The sequence below is a fragment of the Babylonia areolata genome, chromosome 21 (genome assembly GCF_041734735.1).
Source record: "Babylonia areolata isolate BAREFJ2019XMU chromosome 21, ASM4173473v1, whole genome shotgun sequence".
NCBI lineage: Eukaryota > Metazoa > Mollusca > Gastropoda > Neogastropoda > Buccinidae > Babylonia > Babylonia areolata.
Window position 1 is genome coordinate 38,080,039 of NC_134896.1, and position 25,334 is coordinate 38,105,372.

Genomic DNA, 25,334 nt, shown 5'->3' on the forward strand with positions numbered 1-25,334 from the left:
TTTGCACTGTGAGACACTGTCACTGTCAGGAACTGACAGATCCAAATATGATTCTTTTAGGTGGGGTCAACAGTTACTGTTTCTCACTCGCCATTGTTGAAAATTCACTTGCCATTTTGGCCACACCAGGTTTTGTACTCACCTGGCATCACAGAGAGAAAGAGAGAGAGAGAGAGTGTGTGTATGTGTGTGTGTGTATGTCAGTGTATGTGTGAATGTTTCAGGCATTCACATTGTGTGTGTGTGTGTGTGTGTGTGTGTGTGTGTGTGTGTGAGTGAAATAAGAGGATGGTTTGGTTTTTTGGTTTATTGTTACAGTCCATCTGACCACACAGGGCCTACCAGGACTGTCAAATCATATAAATGCTCAACCATGTCAACACTAAACTGTCACATACACACCCAAAAAACACCAAGAAAAACAAACATTTCACACAGTTCATGTTTAGCTCCTATGGGCAAATAAGATTAGGCCTTGCTGAGGACGCCAGCCATTCTGCTTAATTTATCATCACCAGATTACAAAATATCATAAAAAAGGAAAAACAATACTTCAAAACCAAACAAAAAATACATAAAAAAAGGCCAGACAAAAAAAGGCAAATAACACTGCAGAATGGACAGCTAGTGCCCATCCCACTGTTTACATCTCACTACTTTATTGCCTGAGCCAAACAGCAGACAGAAGAACATCATAGACTGCAGAAAATAGCAAATACTGAAATAGTGTCAAGGCTTGCTCCAAAAACAAAAAAAAGAAAGGGGAATTGACTGGGAAGGCAGAAAAAGAAGACAACAGTGAAGGAAGAAAACAAGCAGAAATAAAGAGCAACAGTCAAGAAAAAAAATTCTGACACAGAAGCACAAAATTTCCAGAAGGCAGGGAAGCTATTTAAACTGAGAGACATGCCCCCCCCCCCCCCCCAACCAACCCCCCTCCCTCACCCCTCCAGAGAGGGAAGGTGGTGAATACAGCTGTTACATCTACATGGAGGTTACTCAGCGTGGGGGCTTTCCACAATGCCCTTTGATTTGTATTGGTCCCTTCAACAAAACTGGACACTGACACCCCCCTCGCCCCACTCTGCCTTCATCCTTTCTGCCATTCCCAGACCCCCCCCCCCCCCCCCCATCATGTAAAAGGAGGGAGGGGGGGTGCGGGGTAGGATGGGGGGGGGGGGCAAAGCTGAAGTTTCTGTTCAACTGACCGGCACATGTGTTAGAAATGGGGAAGAGGGATGGCTGGAGGAGGGAGGGGGTAGGTATGTGACTGGTCATATCACTTTCAGCAGTCAGGGATTCTCAGCTACAGCTAACGGTCAGTGTCTTGGCTCAAAGCCAAAGTTTTCACAATCATTGACTGGGGTTTTATACCTATCCCCCTCCCCTCTCTTACCACTGGTGGCAGAGACACAGAGAGAAGGGAGGGGAATGACCATACAACTCATGCAAATTATGAAAGTGAAGTTTGCAGGTGGAGGATGGGGAACTGGCGGTTTTGAAAATAGGGGATCCGCTGAGGGTTCCCCAGCCTGATTTATATTTGATCTACTTATCTAGCATATTTACCATCATCTACTGGTGATGACTCCATCTGATTGCTGTCCTTGCCAAAATACTACTCAGCTCAGGTGCAGAAATCAAAAGTGGCAACAGCTTGTGACCTTCTTTAGCATGTCACCTCTCATCTGCTTTTTGTGTGCAGGACATAAGGAGCCTGCCACACCCAGACTATGAGGATGCTACAGTACGTTGCCTCAGTTTAGCCATCAGAATGAATCCGTGCGTGTGGCACCTCTTGGCTCAAGAGGGAAGAGGTTCAAAGACCATGACCCAACCCCTGACCCCCAATCCTCAAACCCTGAGTTTTGCAGAAACTCCATGATGGCCACCAAGAGGAAAAACTGCAATACCTCCTTCACCAAGACCTCCTCATGTTCCTCAGTGTAAGGAGAGTATGGAGGTGGGATGGGTGTGGAGGAGGACCTTGTATCAACCTAGAATAGTCTGTATCCTTCTTCTTCTTCATTCATGGGCGGCAACTCCCATGTTCACTTGTATATTACACAAGTGGGCTTTTACATGTATGACCATTTTTACCCTGCCAAGTAGGCAGCCATACTCGTTTCCGAACACTGACATGGATTACAGGATCTTTAACGTGCGTATTTGATCTGCTGCTTGTGTATACACACAAAGGGGGTTCAGGCACTAGCAGGTCTGCACATATGTTGACCTGAAAGATTGGAAAAATCTCCACCCTTTACCCACCATGCGCCCTTACCGAGATTCGACCCTCAGACTGGAAGTCCATCGCTTGAACCACTCGGCTATTGCGCCTGTCATCTGTATCCCAAAGGCGAGACAGAGCATAAATCTGAGTGTCATGTGGGTCACTGTCAGCCACACGTTAAAAATCAGTGGAAGTCCTCAGCGGTGAAGGGAGCAAATCATGCTGATTGACTAACAGAATTAGGTATGGGTATCATCTTAGTACTGTATCACCATAACACTGAACCAACAGAGGAAAACTACCAGCAAAACTGACAATATCGTAAAATGGCTGACCCCTCTCTTCACTTCATGCTGAAGTGTATGTTTGGTAAAAGCTGACAACTTACCAGTGAACAAGGTGGAAGCAGAGGCAGACCAGAACATAGAAGGGCCTGCTCATAGGCGACATCTCGTACACATCCATAGTACGGAAGATGGCTGGTTCAGGAGGTGCAGTGGCTGTGAGGGAATACTGGGCAATGCTGAGGGTGAACCAGCCAAACACAAACACAGCGGCTGTGGCTCCCACATTGTCACCGTACAAACTGTTCAGCGTCCATGGCAACAGATACCACAGAGTCAGACCACACATTCCCCCGGACACCAGGCCATGCATGAGGATGTTGACCTTGAAGGTTTTGGGAGGGATGACAAACTCAATGGTCTCTGCCCCACAGCAACTGTTGAAGTCTATCTCATCCTCATCAGCCACGAAGGTTTTCTTGGTGATGACCTTGGTGTTCTCCTTCTCCTTGATGTGGACCACTGTACTGATGGTCTGCACCACAACCACAAAGATGGTGATGCAGGCCCCATACAGACAGCAGTACAGCAGCAGGTAGTCGTTGATCTGAGTGCTGCTGTATGCCAGCTCCAATACCAAAGTGAAGATGCCTCCAAGTAACCATGGCAATGACCACAGCAGAACCTACAACCGTAGGACAACAGCAACTTGTGATGACAGATTTCATGTATATTATGCTTTTCCATAACAACAAGAAGGCTCTAAGTTCATGTCAATAAGAGACATGTGAAAATGCTGAATAATCATAATAAAGCTTCAAAACAACAAACTTGTGAAAAGATTCATATGTAAAACTACACATACATATAAATGTATAATGGCCTAATAAAAAAAAAGAAAAGTATAAGACAACAATGGAACTACATTAACTAATGTAAGACATACTGTATCTGCATCACAAACTTCATCAGAAAGAATAAAAATGTCTTTTAATATAAATTTTTAACCAAACAGATCATTTCAAAAGTACACAACTGTACATTATCTAAAAAAAAAATAAATAAATAAAATACAACAAAAACAAACAACACAGCTTTGCAATCATTTTGATATTCAATTTCAAATTCACATTATTATCAATTACAGAGTCTCAAATTATCTACACCTCATGCATTTCAATCAATAAAGACCTCTCCAGTCACCATAATGTTGTGAAAATGGTATGGCATGCACTAAACTTCAACACGCTTCCTAAGAATTACAAGGTGACTTTTCAATTTTTAAGTCATAGAGTAGACACAGCCTGTGTGACATGTTCTGTTCCTTAATAAAGCTTTGCACATTAATGATATATCATATCTTGTGATATCCCCCCCTCATAACATTCAGAGGTGTTGCCATTTTAATGTGTGCCCGCACACTCATCCTTAAATACAACCCCTATAACTGTGGACATGGTGGTAAACAAAAGTGAACCATAAAGAAATGAAAAAGACAAATCCATGAACAATTAGTACCTGCGTCAGATACACATAAGCTGGAGCACTATATCCAAGTTTCAACTTTGGTCCTCCAAATATGGTCTGCGGCAGACGCTTCCATACAAACTCTTGTTTGTATTCATTCAGCAAGGGCACACCACCTCCCATGGTGGCAGCAACTCTCACTCCTGCTTCTGCTTTGACAGTCTAAGTTGCTTATAAATCTTCTTTCTGCCTTCCTCTGCTCTGTGTTAAATAATTCCTTGCCCTCTTTTCTCTTGACCCGGATATATCCTGAACAAAGACACAAAGAAACAAAGGGATACTGACAACAACAAAGGATGTAAAGGAAACGAGGCTAACTAGGAATGATTCAGTCATTATTGATTACTGGATTAATGTCACTGTCATCAATCAAGCTCAGATACCTGGTCAGTGATTTCCAAAAATGAAAAAGGTCATTTACTATTCTGTCATACATAATTATACAGAGTTAAGAAATACAAACAATATGCAAATCAATGGGGGAAAGCATATGAGTTAGAAATACAAGCCATTTATTTCTTGCTAAAATCTTAATTTGAGTGATATTACCAATCATATAACTATACATGATTTGTAATACATCATACAGTGTGTGTGTGTGTGTGTGTGTGTGTGTGTGTGTGTGTGTGTGTGTGTGTGTGTGTACACATGAACACATATATTCACTTATAATTGGGTGATAAAGTTTCACTGCTATTGATGCAAAGTAAACATGGCAAATTTTGAAAGAAAAGTATCATTGCATTTAATTATTAAAATATTGAATACACTGTAATCATCTCTGGTATCGACGACTGACTATATGTCAACGTGACACAAAACTTAGAATTAAACAAGTTATTGTCATCCTGTCGCAAGCGTTTTTCGCCGCAGATTGTAAAATCTGACTGTTTGGCAATGGACAAAACCGTGGTTTATTTTTATTTACATTGACAATGAACATTATCGCTGGAGCAAATATACAAAATATCAACCTTGTGTTATCTATTTTAATGGAAAGTCTTTCTGTGTACCCCTCTGCGGTATAACAATCTTACGACTATTTTAAATTAAAACACAAAACACATATTCTGACCCTGTCGTCTGTTTGTTTGCACGACACAGGTTCCCCAGGTTTGTAGAAGCCATTGTCACCCAAGGCATTTGTAAATCAGCTTTTTATTTTCGTAAAACTTATAATTAAACTAACAATTTAGAGAGTCTACATCAGACATATCAACTATCATTATATATATCACCGACCTGAACATATAGTTTCATTATCTTAAAAGCAAAATATTTAGTTCGAAACAGAGGCTAGAATCAGCAGATGGACATTCATGATAAATCAACATGGCGGGTTTGAACGTGAAAGTGAGTGTTGAGGCAATTCAAGAACATCAGATTCAAGAAGTGACACTTGATGGACAAGAAATATATGTGCCGTGAGTACAGAAAATATTTGTTCATTCAAATTGTGCACTTTGGGGGGTTTGAGAGCGTTTACAAATGTACAGTTGGGCCCAGATCAGATACCTCCACGAGTACTGAAGGAACTCAGTGAGGAATTGTCATTACCATTTTGTACACTATTTAATAAGTCAGTAGAGTTAGGAGAGGTACCAGATGACTGGAAAACAGCAGTAGTCACAGCAATATTCAAAAAGGATACTAGATCTGATCCAGGTAACTACCGACCAGTTAGCCTCACATGTGTGATATGTAAAGTACTAGAATCACTAGTTAGAGATGTTTTAGTTAATTTTATGAATACAAATAATTTATATTCACCATGTCAGCATGGATTCAGGAAACAGAGGTCATGTATTACTCAACTGTTAGAGGTTATGGAAGACTTAACTCAGTTAATACAAGAGAAGGAATCTGTAGATATATATTTAGACTTTAAAAAAAGCTTTCGACTCTGTACCACATTATAGGTTATTATCTAAGTTAGACTTAGAGGCTTATGGGATAAATGGCAATATCATGAAATGGATAAAGGCATTCTTGGTAGGGAGAAGTCAGAAGGTAAGGGTTGGAAATAGTTTTTCACCAGCTGTGCAAGTATTGAGTGGAATTCCTCAAGGTAGTATTTTAGGGCCAACTTTATTCACCATATTTATAAATGACCTCCCAGACTATGTTAGTAGTTGCTGCAAAATATTTGCCGATGATACTAAAATTTATGATAAAACCCAAAATTCCTTCAAATTGCAAAATGACCTAAACAACCTACAAAATTGCTCAAACATGTGGAATCTATATTTTAATGTATCTAAATGTAAAGTGCTACACTTAGGAAGAAATAATCCAAAAAAGAATTATATAATGAAAATTGATGGCACAAATTCTAATGTTATTTCAGAATGCAATAAAGAAAAAGACCTGGGAGTAATATTTGATGAAAATTTTTCTTTTGATGGCCACATTCAGGCTGTGATAAATAAACTATAAAGCTAATAAATAAAGTATTGGGTATTATTAAGAGAACATTTACATTTATGGATAAGGACATTTTTGTCAACCTCTATAAAACAATTGTTCGACCAATTTTGGAATATGGTAATATAATTTGGTATCCCAGACTATAATAAGACAGTCTAAAGCAGTTGAACAGGTGCAAAAGAGAGCAACTAAAATGATACCAGAGTTAAGAGATTTGGACTACCAAAACCATTTGAGACAACTAAACTTGCATTCACAAAAATACAGAAGATATAGAGGAGACATGATACAAGTATTCAAGATAATTAATAAAATGGTTGACACTGACCCCTGCACCTTCTTTTCTACAAACTCACTCCATATTACCAGAAGTTCAAATACTAATCTTTTCACAAAATTTTGTAGAACAAATATTCGTAAGTTTTCTTTTAGCTTTAGCTCAGCCTGCTCTTAGATGGCTTGGGCAGGTACTTGGAGTTGATGGAGATGAGACCATGGTGGAATTTGTAGAACATCTCCAAGTGGGCTTTCTTGCGGTGCTGTTGTAGGGGAGGCCGATTGAGTGAATCGAGGATGGTGTCCACACATGATGTTTGGCGGTGGTGATTTGAGACCCCTCTTTGTTGGATCTTCTTGAGGGCCTCAACCTCATTTGCAGTGTAGGGATCCCGGACGGTGGCAGCGTACTCAAGAAGTGGGCAAACAAGGGCTTTGTACGCAGTTTCCTTTGTCTTCTTGTTGCTGATCTTGAGGTTGCGCCGGACGAAGCCTAGGGTCATACTGGCTTTTTTGGTGATGGAGTCAATGTGGGATTCCCACTGCACATTGTCCTGAATGTTGACGCCCAGGTACTTGGTGGTGCTGACGTTTTCAATCTTCTGTCCATGCAGCTCATACGCAGGGGCAGTCTTGTCCCTTTTCCGGGAAACTCTCAGCGTTGAGCACTTCTGTGGATGGAACTCCATGGACCACTTCTCCTCCCAGGTGGTAAGGGAGTGTAGATCTTCTTGCAGCACTTGCTCGTCCTTTTTCTTCATGATGGTCTTGCTGCACAGGGTGTCATCGGCAAATAGGCAGATCTTCGACTTGATGCCATCAGGGAGGTCATTTATGTACAGAAGAAAAAGACTCGGCCCTAGAACCGAGCCTTGAGGGATGCCAGATTCCACAGGTAGAAGGTCAGATCTTGTTCCTTCCACCACCACAGCCTGCTGTCTGTCCTTGAGGAAGTCCTTGGTCCTTGACCCAGGCATTGGTGCGTCCTCTGATGCCGTAACGACATAGTTTGTGGACAAGTAGAGTATGGCTGACTTTGTCGAACGCTTTTGAGAAGTCGAGGACGATAGTGTCCTCCTGGTTTCCCTTCTCTATCTCTCTGGTCGCTTCGTCCACATACCCTAGGAGATGAGTCTCACATGACCGTCCGTGTCAGAAGTCGTGCTGCTCTGGACAGAGAATCTCATTGTTCTCAAGATGGGACATGATGTGGCTGGTGATGTTATGTTCCATCAGCTTGCAGGCTATGCAGGTGAGGGAGATGGGGCGGTAGTTAGCTGCTTTGTATTTTTCTCCCTTTTTGAAGACAGGTGTGATGTTGGCCTGTTCCCAGTCCTGTGGCAGGGTGCTGGAGAAGTATGAGATGCGGTAGAGCAGGGTGAAGGCTGAAGTGATCTCCTCTTCAAGAGTCTGGGGGTAATGCCGTCTGGCCACAGGCTTTATTGGGGTTGAGGTTGAGCAGGAGTTTTCTAACTCCATCTTCTGTGATGTTTATATCGTCACATGATGGATAGTCTGGAGGGTTTGGTCCAGGGTGGCACTGCTGTTCGAACTCTTCAGCTGTAATGGTGTGTTTGGGGCTGAATACTGAGTGGAACTGGGTCTTTAAGATCTGGGCTTGCTCTTTGGGGTCGGAGATGAGTTTCCCGGCTTCTTTAAGTGGAGAGACGCCCGCTCCTTCTGTTCTTCTTGTTTTGATGAAGCTCCAGAACTTCTTCTTGGAGGTGGTCTGGTTTTCAGAGATCAGGCCTTCTACGTGTCTCCAGTAGGCGCGACGTAGACGTTTCTGGATGAGGCGCTTGAGTACCTTGAATTCCTGTTTGAGGGCCTCATCTCCATTTTTCTTCATGCGTCTATGGACTCTGTCTCATCTGCGTATGAGTTTCTTATGTATCCTGGTCAGCGCATGCTGGCAAAACCATGAAAAAAGCGAACGCCAGCATAGGGCTTTTCAGACAGAACCAGCGGTTTTGTCCCCAGGAGTGTAGGAGAATATCCTGAATATAGAACTTTCCGTTGTCTGGGACCCACACTTGCAAAAGGACATTGACAAGGCTGAGGGTGTCCACATCATCACTGTGTCAGATTCTGTTTCTTCATGTATGGCACAAATGCTTGCAATCTACATTTACCATCCCCACATCCAGTACAACTACAAGAGAAAAGGAAACAACAATGCCTGACATTTCTTCAGATTTCTCAATGAGAAAGCAGAGGATTACATCACTCCAATAAAAGATAAGAGGCATATCAGAACAACTATACCCAAAGGCACCCAGCCCCAGAACATCATCTCATAGTTCACATGGAACAGCATGCACTGCTTTAACATCGAGTTCAGCAAGTCGGAAATTTATAATATCAAACAGCTTCTTTTTGAGAACTGTAAGGATCTGGAACAGCCTCAATGAGGAATCATAACTGCTGAGACAGTAGAGGCCTCTAAACACCGCCTGTAACATTAGGGTCTGATCTAAACTAGGGGAAAATGATGAGCTGGGGATGTACTGGTTGGGATTTAATCCTAGTTCAGTTGGCCTGGTCTATGGTACCCTGAAACAATTCAATTCAGGTGGGTTTTTTTGTTTGTTTTGTTTATAAACTTTAATAAGGTGCTCTCCTGACACCTCTGGGTCTTCCCTTCAGTGCATTTATGCTAGAAAATAGAATTGGTTTCTGCCAATATACATGATAGTTGATACAGATACAATGCTCAAACCATGTTACCAGTGCAGGTAGTGAGATTAAGAGAAAGCCATAGTCAGCGATCAGGGACTGGAGAAACCATAGCTGCACTGTGGATCTTTTATTTTGTGTTGTTTTTATTTCAATCTTAAGTTTTAGCCTATAGAGAATGCTATTTCATTGACAGAAGAATGCTATTTCACTGACAGTCTGCTGAGCCTACAGCGCGAATGCCTATTCCACCGACGGTCAGAAGTGCATGATAATTGCCTATTTCAACAATCTTGATAATTCTCAAACAGTTTACAGTCATCAGTTGATAATTTGTGTCATTGATCAGCATTTTAGGGTTTGGGTTGGGTGGGGGTGAGGGGGGGGGGGGGTCACTGTACTGGTAAAACTGGCTCTTTAAAAGAGATCTATCTCAACAGTGCTTTTGCTTTGAATGCTAAAAGCCAGCTTTAAGATTGACCAGACAGAAAAGCACTTGTCAGTGGCTTAGAGGGCTGTCTGGGAATTTAGCGTTTTCAGTTTTCCGGAAGAGGTTCACCCGATGGTTGGTGGAATAGCCACTGCAAAAAAAAAAAAGAGAAGTTGATACACATACAGTGATCATACTGAAGGTATTGATATTGTCTGATGATGTGTTTAAAATTTGTTTATTATATAATTAAATCACAGTTCAAGGTTTCAGTTTCTCGGGGAGGCATCACTGCATTTGGACAAATCTACACAGCACCACATCAATTACTGTGTTAGGCAGATGCCTGACTGGCAGCATAACCCAGTGTGTTTAGTCAAGCCTTGAGAAGTTGAGTGCATGCATATATACATGTCTGTGTACCTATCAGAGTGGATTTCTTATGCACAATTTTGCCAGAGAACAACCCTTTCGTTGCCATGGGTTATTTTTTTTAGTGCACCAAGTATGTGCTGTACATGGGACCTTGCTTTATTGTCTCATTCAAATGACTAGATGCCTGGTTTGATTTTCTACTATTTCAGTCAAACTGGGGAGAAAGGGCGAGATCGAGAATAGAACCCATACCCTCACAATCGCATACACTGCTCTGGTAGATAGGTGTCCTTACCATTCTGCCGCCTTCCTCCTTTAGAGACAACACATCTTTTATATTATGGTTATTATTACTGTATTAGATTTTGAGTCCGTTTTTTGTTTTGTTTTGTTTTGTTTTTTAATCAATGAAAAACTCATGCGATTAATACGTTTGAAGATATATCCGGGTTAGAAATTTTAATGTGAAAAATGCATAAAACAGGAATGTCGTGTTTGGACACATAAAGGATTCTGTGAAGATTATAGTTCCTGGGCACCTGGTTCAAGAATGATTTGTCATGAAAGCTCAGAAAAGACTGAGAAGTTGACTTGATGAATCAGGGAATAGACAAAAAGTTCTTTTTACATGCTTTAGAATAATAAAATACAAGATTACAACATAGGTAACATGAAATTGAAAATGAAACAACAAATACACCTTTAGAGAATTTTGTGTATTTGTGAAGTCATTTTTATGTTTTGTCAAACTTGTTGCTAAGAAAGTGTCAGTATGAAAGTGTTAGTGTCGTTTTGTTAAACTGTTACTTTTTTGTTCTTGTTGTTAAAACTATTGCTTGTTAAGAAAGTATCGGTATGAAAGTGTTAGTGTCATTTTGTTAAACTGTTACTTTTTTTATCTTGTTGTTAAAACTATTGCTTCTTAGCACAGTAGTGTTGTTTTATTAAACTGATACTTTTTATGTTGTTGTTAAACTTTTACTTGTTATCACAGTCATATTATTATTAACTTAATTAAGTTCTTGGTAAGAACAGGATGGAACCAAAACATACCACCTCACAATTGTCAGGAATGCTTACTGATTTGTCTCAGTGATGGCCATTTTTAAGAGAGCTTTGTTTTGTCTGATTTTGTACATGTATAGCATGTTATTTATGAAAAAAAAAATTTCTGTTATTTATTTCTTTTTCCTTTTTCAGGATTCTAATCAGCAGTCATATTTGATTGCCATGGACTGGAGCATTTCCATGCTTATCTTAATAAATAGTTGCTGACAATGACATGTTTTTCATTACACTTTTCAGGCAGCTGTCCATGTCAGAGAACCTGACGAAACTGGCCAACAAGATAGATTTTTACAAGGATGAATCTGAGGGCAAAGGAAAGCCAGCATCTGAAGGGGAGAAAGAGGTGGTGGAGGAGAAACCGCTGGCCCCCTTCATGCCCTCCCTGTGGCCCTGGGACCCCGTGCGCAACCACCTCAAGTCTGTTGCTTTCTGGGTCATTTCATTTCTTTCTATAATTTCTCTCTGTCAGTCTAATATCATCTTAGATGAACAGACTATAAATGAATAAGCGACGTCATTTCTTTCTGTGCTGTTGTTTGTGGCTGTCCCATTTAGGTTATCTTCAGGCCTGTTTGATTTCTTATTGTCATATTCTTTGTGGCTTGTCTTATCTCATGTTCACGCTTATTTTATGTAATTACCCAGTTGCGCGTGTGTGTGGTGTGGTGTGGATATTCTTGGTAAATTATAGTTCTGGCATTTTCTTGGCAACTACAAATCATTTTAATGATGCATGAACCAAGCATGAAAGAAGGGGCATTTAAACTAAGGGCATGTATGGTGTGGGACAGGTACAGTCTGACAGAGATGAGTGTGCTGCTGGATGTGCTGAACCTGGTGAAGGAGAAGCACTACCTGGTGGCTGACCCTGTGTCACAGGAGAACCAGGACACGCGTCCTGCAACACAGCTCTTCTCCAAGAAAAAGGTATGCTACTCTGTTGTTTACAGTGACATCACTTGCACGCACACACACACACATGCACACACAAGTACACATATACATGCACATGCACACACACACACACATGTATCATTATAACAAGATCAGCATGCCACCCAAGTTTCAGAAGAATACTGAGCTGTCCTTTAAGCCTTGAAATATCTGATATTATAAAACCATGCATATACTGTTTGAAGACTCAGGGAGTGAGTTCCCTTTGACTGCTTCAGAATTTAGCAATGTAGATTCCATGCGAATGAGTGCTGTAACAAAAACAGAGGGAGAAAAGAAAAGAGGAAAAGGCTGGATGGCAGCATTTATAGAAGATGTGGTATTATGAGATTGTGGCATTATGAGACAGGTTTAAGAAGTCCATAAGATATACATCCTTGTGTTTGCCTGCCTGTCATGGTGCAGAGCTTGGACGCGGCAGCAGGTGTCTTGCTGAAAGGAGCGGAACGCCTGAAGAAGTCCAATAATGAAGCCAACAAGAAAGGCGCCAAAGACTTTCACGATGAACTGTCCACTCTGCGCAAAAACTGGAGGCTGAAGAAAGTCAGCACCAACATTGTTGGAGACCTCAGCTATCGCTCAGGTATGTGTCTGCAACTTCTGCCTGGTTTGGGGTGTTACTAATTATTCGCCGCATTTTCTGTTGGTATATGCCCATATACAGTTTGTATGCATGCACGTATGTGTGAATGGTATGGTTGATTACAATGTGTATTGATGCCTTTCTGATGGTCAGTGTGGATTCATTTTTCAGTGTGGATTTATGCAGACTGCATTGAAGCCTTTGTTTAGTTGAATAATTTTTTTAGCATTTGATGACTTGAATGAATCAGGCTGAAGTGTCAAGACAGATTGGGTATTTCCTAATGACGTATCTTTGCCTGGCTTCCATATTCAGTTGATCTATATACTTACATAAGGCAGTGGTTGTAAATAGGATGTACAACAGTGTTATTCCAATGAGTATGTTAAGAAATGTTCGGAGTTCATTCTTTTATTTCTTTCCTCTTTTTTTTCCAAGAAAGATCCAACCACAGCAGTCATTTCCAGTTTAACGAGACAATAGTTGCTTCAGGTAAAATCCACTGGAATTCATGCATCAGCATTGGTTCTACTGTTGAAGACTGCTCACACATCTACCTTGTGGTTTGACACTGGGATGGGTGTGGTGTGTGTTGTTTTGCAGCAGGGTCCCGGTTTTGGCAGAGTGGGTCCTTCGAGGTGCGGAAAAGCGTGGAAGGGGAGCATGCAGAAGGCGAGGGGGAGGGGACAGGACAAGGTAGTGGAGGGAGCCCCACAAATCGGGCAAGTTTTCTGGAAGTGACAGTACCCAGTGAGCTGGAGGGGGTGGCCTACATACAAGTGGAGGTCAAAACTGTGCCAGGTAAGAACAGCTGGTCATGTGCACAGGTGCGCTGAGATCACTCATGTATTGTATCATTATCATCATAACTAGATGGTCTTAGAGACTGCCAGGTGATAACAGCTGGTCATGTGTTACAGTTGTGCTGAGGTCGCACATTGTTGTATCGTTGACATCTAGATGATCACTGCCAGGAATTGATAACATGTAGTCACATGCACAGATGTGTGAAGACCTCAGATAAATTGTGTTTTTAAAATCACACCCATATAAAAACTACCATTTCAGAACAGATAAAACACATGCACACATTCACCTACATAGATCTAAAATGTAAAGTTAGTGATTTTATTCACATTCATACATATAGTGACTGAAAAGTTATAACAGGTAGACTCATACACCAGTTTCTTTCTGAACAAGTTGTCGTTTTATTCACAGGTTTGAATGTAAACTGTGCTGGCATTGTGGCATACATGTTCATCATAAATATATGAAAATAAAATTAATTTTTCAAAAAAGATTATACGCATTGAAACTATATGAATAATTTTTCGTTCTCTTCTTGTGTGTTTATAAACTACAAGTTGTATTTCTATCAGTGGGTTTTCTTTCTGTTGGGTCATGGTGACCCTGCAGAAGGCACAATGGCCATTTGGTGATCATACCTATCAGATCAGCTCATAAGTTACACTGTAACTGTTCACTGAACTCACCTATCATTCCTATACATGTCACACTGTAACTATTCACAGATACTTAAGTTACTGACAACACCTATCAGACTTGTACAGAAGTCGTTCTTTAACCATTCATTGACAACACCTGTCAGACCTGTACAGAAGTTGTTCTTTTACCATTCACTGACAACACCTGTCAGACCTGTACAGAAGTCGTTCTTTAACCATTCACTGACAACACCTGTCGGACCTGTACAGAAGGCGTTCTTTAACCATTCACTGACAACACCTGTCAAACCTGTACGGAAAGCGTTCTTTAACCATTCACTGACAACACCTGTCAGACCTGTACAGAAGGCGTTCTTTAACCATTCACTGACAACACCTGTCAGACTTGTACTGAAGTTGTTCTTTAACCATTTTCTGTCAGACCTGTACATAAGTCATGCTCTAACCATTGTTGAGACATAACTGGTTGTGCCTTGATGAGTGCACTGAATGTGTATGTACATGGCTGGTTGTGCCATAGCGCACTGATGATGATAATGAATGTGTATGTAATCGTGCCATGATGATGATGATGTACTTACAGACATGGTGGATCTGACCAGCTGTGCCTTGAAGATGCCACCGGGTCTGACATCAGTGCCCAGCAATGTCTACTGGCAGTCCAAACTGGAGGCGGCACAGAATGTTCTCTTCTGCAAGGAACTGTTTGCACAGGTCAGTTTCACTCAGGGTCATTGTCATGCAGATGAAGTCACAGGTCAGTCTCAGGTCACTTTTACCTGGTCAGGTCACATTTATACATGATCAAGTCACTTTTGTATCACTTTTACCTGGTCAGGTCATATTTAAACATGGTCAAGCCACTTTTGCACATAGTCCGGCCATTTTCATACATGGCCTGGTCACTTTTGTACACGGTCAGGTCATGTTATTACGTGGTCAAGTCACTTTTCTTACCTCATCAGGCATTTGTATATTGTCAGGTCAGGCTTATACATGGTTGAGTCACTTTTATACGTTGTCAGGTCATTTCATTCATAGCCAGGTCACATTTATACATGATCAGGTCATGTATACACAGTGTACACTTTTATGCATGTCCAGATCATTTTCTAAATGGCCAGGTCACTTTCATACCTGGTCAGGTTACTTTAACAGGATCAGGACACTTTTATAAAGGGACAGGTCTGTTTAAACAGGGAGCTGTAACTTACACAGTCAGATCCACATATACATACATGGTCGAGTCACTTTTATTCATCATGACATTTTTAAGTTGGCCAGGTCACTTGCAGTCAGGTCATGTTTATACATGCTCAGGTTACTTTTATACATGACCAGGCCAATTGTATTCATGGACAGGTCACTTCTATACAGGGACAGTTTACTTTAATACATGGTGAGGATACTTTTGTTCAAGAACTAGCAGTCAAAATCTCAAAACAAAAAGAAAGTTTAATTACACATACTTAACCGTGGCCCACTAGTGCAGACTCTGGCAGGGGTCTGATTCCTGTCCTGTACAAACTACTACCCGCCTATGCGGAGAGAAAGATTTGATGTATATTTGATCAAAAACTAATTTTAGAATTGGCAAAACACAAATTGATAATAAAGTTTACCCTTCTTAGTTTTTGAGGTATGGCTGTGTAAAGGTGAAGTTCCATGACAGAGTGGAAAATATTGCATTTTCCTTGAGTTTAGTAATGTAATTAATTTTAAAGGTGAATGTGCAGTAAAGTGACCATGTTTTAAAGACTGCATGCATGATAGATAGCATATTGTTTTCCTCCCCAGCTTGCCAGAGAAGCAGTACAAGTGAAGTCAGCCACGCCCCACATCGTCATTGGCAATCAGATCATCACGAATGTAAGTGCCACTTATGGATGGTTTGTAAATGAGCACATTGTTGGCCGTGGTATCATTATCTGTCGGTGTATTGTCTTTGCATGATTATACAGATCTATACCTCCGAAAATGGAGTATGACTGCCAACATGGCAGAGTGAAACCAGTCAAACACATAAAAGCCCACTTGTTTACATGTGAGTGAACGTGGGTGTTGCAGCCCATGAACAAAGAAGAAGATATAGATCTATTCATTTAATGATGATATTATTTTCAAAACTTTATGCATGTGTACATTACGCACGACAAAAAGCATTACCTGGTAGTTTGTATTGTTTTGTTCTTTTGCATCATGATTGCTACCTCTTGTGTTGTATATTGCTCATGAATTTTACATGAGTAGGGTGAAAAGTGTCAAATGGTGAAGTTGATTGTCATGGTACTTACTGTTTGACATGCACTTTAACCCCAGCTCTGTGTGTGTGTGATGTTCCAGGTGTTTCCTGGACACCAGCTGTCCATTGTGCTCTGTCACTACACTGGCAAGGAGAAAAAGGTGAGTCACTTTGAGCAGACTGCCAGCTGTTATTTTGTGGCCATAACAAACTACGCCAAGCCTCGGAATGCCATACTAACAATAAAAGTGCTACACTGATATGATTAAAAATAATTCAGTAGCAGTAATAAAGATTGATACCAAAAATGAGTAAGAGTGAAAAGGGGATCATGGGCTTGTTGCATTATTAGTGGCTGTAAATGTCAGCCACAGAGTTTTGATTTTATCGGCCAGAGCCAGTTGGCTCTCAGTTTACATTTTGCTCCACTGCCATTTTTGAGAACACCGTTATTCACTGATCCGCTTCACTTGGCTCTGTCTTGTTAAAAATCAACAGTGGTTGGTAGCATCAACACCAAAAAAGACCAGCCACACAGTTTTATTGCAAAATTTACTGGAATGAACATCCTGTTAATTTTGTGCTCAGTGTCAAGTGGACATCAGAGCGAAATGGTCTCTGTTGGATTTAGCGCAGAAACTGTTGTACTGAAGGTGAGGTCTTGATTGTGTTGTGATGCATGACGAGGATAGAAGTGGGTTCAGCAGAGAGACAATACAATACAATGCAGTACAATACAGTACAGTACAGTACAGTACAGTACATCTTTGTTAATCTGATTTGAAATTTCATGTGCATTCAAAGTTTTGTCACTCACATCACACAGTCTCTCAGCCGGAAGTCGAGTCTAACATACACGTATGAACATAGCAAAATTTTACCTTGATAGTGAAAAGGTTGTCTTAAAATATGAAAGTGATAAAAACTTAGCAGCTTGCTTTTTAACACAGTAGGAGAAATTATAACATGTATTTTACATGACTAGAGTGAAAAGTGTTAAATGATCAGGTTGATGGTAATGGTTCTTTCTGTTTGAAATGCACTTTAACCCCAGCTGTGTGTGTGTGATGCTCTGTGTGCAGGCCCCTTTGGCCAACACAAAGCTGGAGCACAACCATGTCCTGGAGCACTCCCTTCACCAGCTGCTGCATGAGGTGCACCAGCGTAACACCAGTATCGACACCCCACACCCCGTCATCGCCACCTTCGGAATGAATAAACGGCGGCGTTTGGCCGGTCCTCAAGCCATGACACGTCGCCAGCTTGTTGATATGTCAGAAAGGTGGGATCCTGTTCAGCTCTGTATGTTCATTGATATGTCAGAAAGGTGGGACCCTGTTCAACTGTGTGTATGTTCATTGATATGTCAGAAAGGTGGGGCCCTGTTCAGCTGTGTGTATGTTCATTGATGTGTCAGAAAGGTGGGGCCCTGCTTACCTGTATGTGGCTGTTGCCCTGAGGACACATTGGGGACCCTTCCTAATGTGTACACTGCACTCATTGAATCTGCTTCCATTTCAAAGTAAGGAATTGTCATTGCTCCATTGATGTCCTGGGGTTGCTGACTCTAAAAAACAATTCCAAATATGATAAAGTGATAGTGTGTCCTGTGCTAATAAATGGGGAAAAAACTCATGAATATAGCAGACCTTTTTTAGAACTTTTTTAATTTTTATAATGCTGTTTCCTGTAAAAAACCAAACAAGAAGCATGCTGTTCTGAGATGGGCCCAGAACCATTGCAGGTGTTGTGCTGGTTTTCAGTGAGTCCCTGTTGTCCCAAATCATCCAGCAGACGAAGCATGCAGTGCTGCGAATTCGTTCCATGCACGTGATCGACCAGACAGCCATCGCTGTGCAGGACCCCCAGATCACTGCCCACTGGGGCTGTCTCAACTCCGCCCTGGAGTCCTCGGTTCGCATCTTCATCACCTCCGCTGGATACGAGAGCCTCAAGTAAATATACTGGGAAACAATATGGGTGACGTATATGTGATGATACTGGATAACATATTTGTGAATGTTTTTGTGAGAAATGAAAAAAATTTTTTTTTCTAAATACATCTACTTGGGAAATGTTTTGTATGGAGGGGTGTATGAAAGGAGAAGACTGTGTGTTCATAAGATGGTACGATAGGGAAGTGATGTGATAATGTACAGTTATGTTCAGCGGTGCAGTAGGAATGTGATGTAGATCATGGTGTATAGTTATGATTGAAAGGATATGGAAATGAGGTTTAGTTATGATCAAAGGGATATGGAAAAAAGGCTTAATTATGATCAAAGTGATGTGGAAATGAGGTTCAGTTATGATTCAAGGGATATGGAGATGTAGTTTAGTTACATTCAAAAGGATATGGAAAGGAGGTTTAGCTATGGTTGAAGGAATATGGAAATGAAGAGTGGATAGGACACTGAAAGGTGGTTTGGCAATGTTCCAGTGGTCTGCAGATCTGTTACAAACTACTAGAAAGAGCATGCTTCGGTTGCAAGACAGCAAAAGCAGAGCAGCTTTCAGATAGGTCCTGTAGGATCTGTATTGGGAATGGCATAATTGCCAGAAAGAAAATCTCAACCAACTTAAAAGTTAGCGGGTGTAATGTTGACTGGGATCTGAAAATAAGATAATGTTTTTGTTCAACTTGCATGGAAGGGAATTAGTAGTATCTGTCTGAGCGTTTGTAAACAGTTTCGTAAAATTCCAATTGTTTGTGTTCATATTTTGTTGTATGTATGTGTCAAAAGTAACCCATAATAACTGTGTAATATTTGTGATGACATGACAGCAGGTACAATGGATACAGTGAGTGTTACTTGTCATTATGATGATATGACAGTTGCTGCAGCGACCATGGACAACAGGTGACATGTAATTGTGATGACATGACAGTGGGTCCAGTGACAGGGGACACAGTGAGAGTGTCATGTTATATGGTGACATGATAGTGGGTACTGTGACAGTGGACACAGAGTGACTTGTCATTGTGATGACATGACAGTGGGTCCAGTGACAGTGGACACAGTGAGTGACATGTCATTGTGATGACATGACAGTGGGTACAATAATAGTGGATACAGTGAGAGTGACATGTCACTATGATGACATGATAGTGGGATATGACAATGGATGCAGTAAGTGACATGTCATTGTGATAACATGACAGTGAGCACAGGTACAGTGAGAGTGACTCATTTTGATGACACGACAGTGGATACGATGACATTGGATGCAGTAAGTGTGGCATGTCATTGTGATGACATGACAGTGGTTACAGTGAGTGTCATGTGTAGTTGTGATGGCAGCCCCCTGTCGCGGACGTCGCTGGTGTTGCTGATTGGTGTGGACACCATCAAGGTGGTGATGAAGGATGGACGGACCTGCAAGCTGTCCTTCGAAGACACAGAGCTTCAGGACCTGCTGTCCTGGCAGGTACGTCTTTTCTCTGACTGGTCATGGGGGTTGGGTAGTGGGTGTGACACCATATTCTTGTCTGTCCAGTTCTGTGCCAGTCACCACTATGGGTCACACTGTTTTTTAAGTCTCAGATTTATTTAGAATATTATGTGCAGCTGTGGTATTATGCACTTGTTCCACACAAACATCATTTCACATGTGTTATGTGGGGTTCTTGTGTGGCATGTTTCTCATAGATTTTCAGATCATACGCTTCCCAGGCATGATTTTGCACATGTAATGTACCATTCCTCTATTGTACAACGTAACAGATTGCACATCTACATGACATTTCAGTAACTGTACAATGCAGTTTCACAGATTGCACAGCACTGCAACATATAGCAATGCGTAACCGAGCACAGTGTGACAGATTGCATAGCACCACATGTTTTGCAGTGTGTGAGTGTGAGCACAATGTAATAGATTGTGCAGCACCTCGACATATATAGTAGTGTGTAACTGAGAGCACAGTAGGACAGATTGCACAGTACCATGACTTAATAGCAGTATGCAACTGTGAGCATTATGTGACAGATTGCACTGCACCATGTTTTGCAGTGTGTGACTGTGAGCACAATATGACAGATCACACATTACCATGGCTTTTTGCAGCATGTAGCTGTGAACATAGTGTGACAAACTGCACAGCACCATGAGTTATTGCAGTGTGTAACTGTGAGCATACTGTGACAGATCGCACAGCACCATGACTTATAGCAGTTTGTAACTGTGAGCATACTGTGACAGATCGTACAGCACCATGACTTATAGCAGTGTGTAACTTTGAGCATGATGTGACAGATCGCACAGCACCATGACTTATAGCAGTGTGTAACTGTGAGCATACTGTGACAGATCGTACAGCACCATGACTTATAGCAGTGTGTAACTGTGAGCATGATGTGACAAATCGCACAGCACCATGACTTATAGCAGTGTGTAACTGTGAGCATGATGTGACAAATCGCACAGCACCATGACTTATAGCAGTGTGTAACTGAGCATGATGTGACAGATCGCACAGCACCATGACTTATAGCAGTGTGTAACTGTGAGCATACTGTGACAGATCGTACAGCACCATGACTTATAGCAGTGTGTAACTTTGAGCATGATGTGACAGATCGCACAGCACCATGACTTATAGCAGTGTGTAACTGTGAGCATACTGTGACAGATCGTACAGCACCATGACTTATAGCAGTGTGTAACTGTGAGCATGATGTGACAGATGACACAGCACTATGACATAGCAGTGTGTAACTGTGAGTATGATGTGACAGATCGCACAGCACCACACGTCGGTGGTTCAGCAGATCGCCCGTCTCCAGGGCTGGCAGATCCTGTCTGCCAACAGCTCCATAGGCAGTGGAGACACAGAGTCTTTCGCCACTGCCTCTGCCATCACCATCGCCTCACCCAAAGGGGACAAGTGAGTCTGCTGTCTTGTGTGTGGGCATGGGTGTGTGTTTTTTGATGTGCAGAAATGAATGATTGTGGTTATGTGTGTGTGTGTGTGTGCATCCTGATGCATGTTTGTTCTGATGTGTGGTCATGTATTGCATCATTCTGATGTGTGGTCATGGGTGGGTGTGTTCTGATGCATGGAAAAAGGTGTGTGTATGTCTGTTTGTGGTTCACATGTTAGTAATTCAGTGTGCAGGTGGTCAAGTGTATTGAAGTATGTAAAGATATTTTGTTAAGTGCTGTTCATAGAGAGGACCTTTTGGTTTCTGTGTGCAGGTATCTTGGAGTGTATTATTTATTATAACAGTAGTGTGTTTCATTAATGCTGTTTCACTGCCGTGGTAAGGTGGTGTTTAGTATTGTTGTACCTTGTCAGAAGATATGCTTGAGGCTGCTCTTCCCAAGATAGCATGTCACTGAACCGCACTGCCATGAAGGTTTTTATCCTGCACAGTTTTAACGAGGAAAATGGGTGTGGGGTTTTTTTTCCATGGAATTTTGCCAGAGTCAAGGCTCTTGTTGCTATGGTTCTTTCACCTGCACAAAGTGCATCTTCACACAGGACCATAGTTTATTGTCTCGTATGAAAGACTAGGACCCATGTCATATAAATGGAGTCTGTGATAAACATGTCTCCTCCCACACTGTTGTGAAGGGGAGTCTGAAGGGTTGGTCACTGACAGTTGATTATTTTTTGCTCCCCAGGGTGATCTCATTCCGGAGTGGACCCAGCAGTGGCCAGCGGCTGATGGTGAAGACCATGACCCCTGGCGCAGACGCCCACCCCTCCCCGGCTGTCACCCACCCCCAGTGGTTTGATCTGGGTGCCCCCTTCAAGGAGGTGAACCTGGAGAAACTGGAAGGGCGCAACCTGGCCTCAAAGATTGACATGCTGATGGCCCAGCTCTCCATACACTGACTGGGGGAAGGGGGGTGGGGGGAGTGGTGTAACACCATGTTTACAGACTCATTATGATGACCAAGCTCACCACACAGTGACCGGGGAAGGGGAATGGTGTAACGCCTTGTTTACGGACTGGTTATGCTGAGGGGAAGTCATGTAATGCCGTTTTTACAGACTTATGCTGATGGGCAGTGGTGTAACACCATGTTGACAGATTGGTTATGCTGATGGGCAGTGGTGTAACAGCATGTTGACAGTTTGGTTATGCTGATGGGCAGTGGTGTAACACAATGTTGACAGGTTGGTTATGCTGGTGGGCAGTGGTGGAACACAATGTTTACAGACTAGTTATGCTGATGGCCCAGCTCTCTACACAGTGACCGGGAGAGTGGTGTAACATTGTACTGACTGGTTATGCTGATGGGCATTGGTGTAACACCATGTTTACAGACTGGTTATGCTGATGGGCATTGGTGTAACACCCTGTTTACAGACTGGTTATGCTGAGGTACAGTGATGTAACACCTTGTTTACAGACTGGTTATGCTGATGGCCCAGGTTTCCAGAGAGTGACTGGAGGAGTGGTGCAACACCATTTTTACAACCTGATCATGCTGATGGGCATCGGTGTTACACCATATTTACATACTAGTTATGCTGAAGGGGAGTGGTGTTACACCATATTTACATACTAGTGGTGTAACACTATGTTTACAGACTAGTTATGCTGAGGGGGAGTCGTGCAACACCATGTTTACAGACTGGTTATGCTGATGGCCCAGCTCTTCACACAGTAACCAGGGGACGGGAGTGGTGTAACAGGTGGGGCTGACACGTGTACAGAGGAGACTGTGGATGGTCTGCCTGTACAGTGAGATGTGGTGGGCCTGACAGAGCAGCTTGACCAGCCTTCATGAGAGACTTGATGACGGCTGACCTGGCTGGGCCAGGTGACTCGAGCACCTGATCTCCGTCTGTGCAGGATAAGTCTGCTAACCCACCTGTCTTTACCATGACAGGGGTGGTCATGGACATGGGAGTCTGTTTACTGATGAACATAAGGTCTACGTGTCAGCACAGTGAAAAGGTGTCAGGTGCAGCCCTCTGGCCTTCCTCCATGTGTTAAAGGGCTACCTAGTGTCTGCATAGCTACCTCCATGTGTTGAAGGCTACCTGTCTTCACAGTCATCAGGTTACTGCAAAAGGGGGATGTTCACTGTCACCCACCACCATTTCTCCCAACATGCAAAGAATTTCCGCCTGGATTCATGTCCAGTGTCTTTGCAGTGCTCCCTGACATAGCTGTTGTGGAGAATCCCTTGGTGCTGGGGTGATGTTTTATTCTGGTGCCCAGTGCTGGAGTTTTGCCATTGTAGTTGTTGATCTCGAGGATTTCTGAAACATCTGCTGAGCAACACACCAATCCCATGTCACAACACATGTGTATCAATGTGAGAAAGGAGCACTCTGTTTATTCTTTTCAAAAAAGTGTCTGTAGAGACTGAAAGCCCTCAGCTGTGAGGAGAACACTGATCCCGCAGGTGAACTGGTTTGTGTCAAGACTGAGAGCAGTGTGGGGAACTGCATATCCCAGGAAGCTGCCTGTTTCCTGATGTGACTTAAATATCACTGGCTATGTCAGTATGTCTGGCTGTCTCACCGCTGGGGCATCACCTGTGACAAGACACACACTGTCATCACAGACACACAGCCGCAAGTGTGTTACTCACACGGCTGTCACAGGCGCACAAACTGAAGTATGTTCCATTCACAGCTGTCACAGGCACGCAAACTGAAGTGTGTTCCATTCACAGCTGTCACAAGCACACAACCTAAAATGTGTTCCGTTCATGGCTGTCACAGGCCCACAGCCTGAAGTGTGTTCCATATATGGGTGTCACAGGCACACAACCTTACGTGTGTTACTCACACAGCTTTCACAGGCACACAACCTTAAATGTACTACTCACACGGCTTTCAAAGGCACACAACCTTAAATTTAATTACACATACTTAACCATGACCCACTAGTGCAGACTCCGGCAGGGGTCTGACATTCCAACCTTAGAATGTATTACTCACATGGGTGTCACAGGCCCACATCCTGAAGTGTGTTCCATACATGGGTGTCACAGGCACACAACCTTACGTGTGTTTCTCACACAGCTTTCACAGGCACACAACCTTAAATGTTCTACTCACACGGCTTTCAAAGGCACACAACCTTAAAATGTATTACTCACATGGCTGTCACAGGCACACCGCCTGAAGTTTTTTCATGAATGGCTGTCACAGGCATACAGCCTGAAGTGTGAAAAGACAAGAGTGTTGGGACTGTACTTGGTTGAAACTAAGAGGCACAGCAAAGGTGTTGTCACTGTGCTTTGTGAACTTGTGACTGATTCAGCGAAGTAAATGAAGGAATGACAGGATGTGGTGATGTGTGAATGTTTATACAACTATTACAAGTTCATTCTTACACATGCTGATGGTATTTCTGCTTGTATGTTGTTTGTGTGAATGCATGTTGAGGTTTTTGTTTTGTTTAGTTTTTTCCCTTTCTTTCTGTGTTTCATATCATGTTTTATCTGTGCATTGGTGTGTGTGTGTGTGGGTGACATGATTCAGGGGACATCATCAGTAGTCATGATGTGTGCTTGAGAACAATGTACATAAAGATATGTGGCAGCATTTATATATGGTTTATTGCATTAGTTGTACATACATATTTTTCAGTGAGATAAAATGTATTACATTTATGAGTGATGTTTTTTGGGTTTTTTTCTAATGTCACTGCATAATTAGAGGCATGTATAATAGTTTGAAACACATTTCGTTATATCAGTCATGATATGGCTGTGAATCGTTTTTGAATTTGAAAAGTGAACTGTAGTAAATTATTTTGACTGGCATTTTTTTGTGTCATGTTTTTGTGTTTGTATGTTTGTGTGTATCATGCATGC

The 25,334-nt window shown here is 42.1% G+C and overlaps 2 protein-coding genes across 2 annotated transcripts in view; one reads left to right on the plus strand and one right to left on the minus strand.

Moving 5' to 3' along the window:
- The window catches only part of LOC143295951 (pecanex-like protein 4), a 23,941-nt gene extending 18,761 nt beyond the window's left edge, over window positions 1–5,180 (minus strand). Inside the window, exons 1-3 of the mRNA XM_076607658.1 lie at window positions 5,120–5,180; window positions 4,036–4,293; window positions 2,622–3,202 (exon numbers count right to left, since the gene is read on the minus strand). Of these exons, the coding sequence (XP_076463773.1) occupies window positions 2,622–3,202; window positions 4,036–4,167 (713 nt within the window). The 5' untranslated portion in view covers window positions 4,168–4,293; window positions 5,120–5,180. The remainder of the gene's footprint in view (window positions 1–2,621; window positions 3,203–4,035; window positions 4,294–5,119) is intronic.
- A 191-nt stretch (window positions 5,181–5,371) lies between these two features.
- On the plus strand, window positions 5,372–25,277 carry LOC143295988 (mediator of RNA polymerase II transcription subunit 17-like). Its single transcript, XM_076607712.1, has 13 exons — window positions 5,372–5,468; window positions 11,534–11,713; window positions 12,088–12,223; window positions 12,656–12,833; window positions 13,437–13,634; window positions 14,886–15,016; window positions 16,100–16,171; window positions 16,646–16,705; window positions 17,627–17,826; window positions 18,308–18,499; window positions 19,847–19,973; window positions 21,284–21,432; window positions 22,173–25,277. Exons 1-13 carry the CDS (start codon window positions 5,377–5,379, stop codon window positions 22,384–22,386), a joined length of 1,929 nt encoding a protein of 642 aa, XP_076463827.1. The 5' UTR covers window positions 5,372–5,376; the 3' UTR covers window positions 22,387–25,277.
- The last annotated feature ends 57 nt before the right edge of the window (window positions 25,278–25,334 follow it).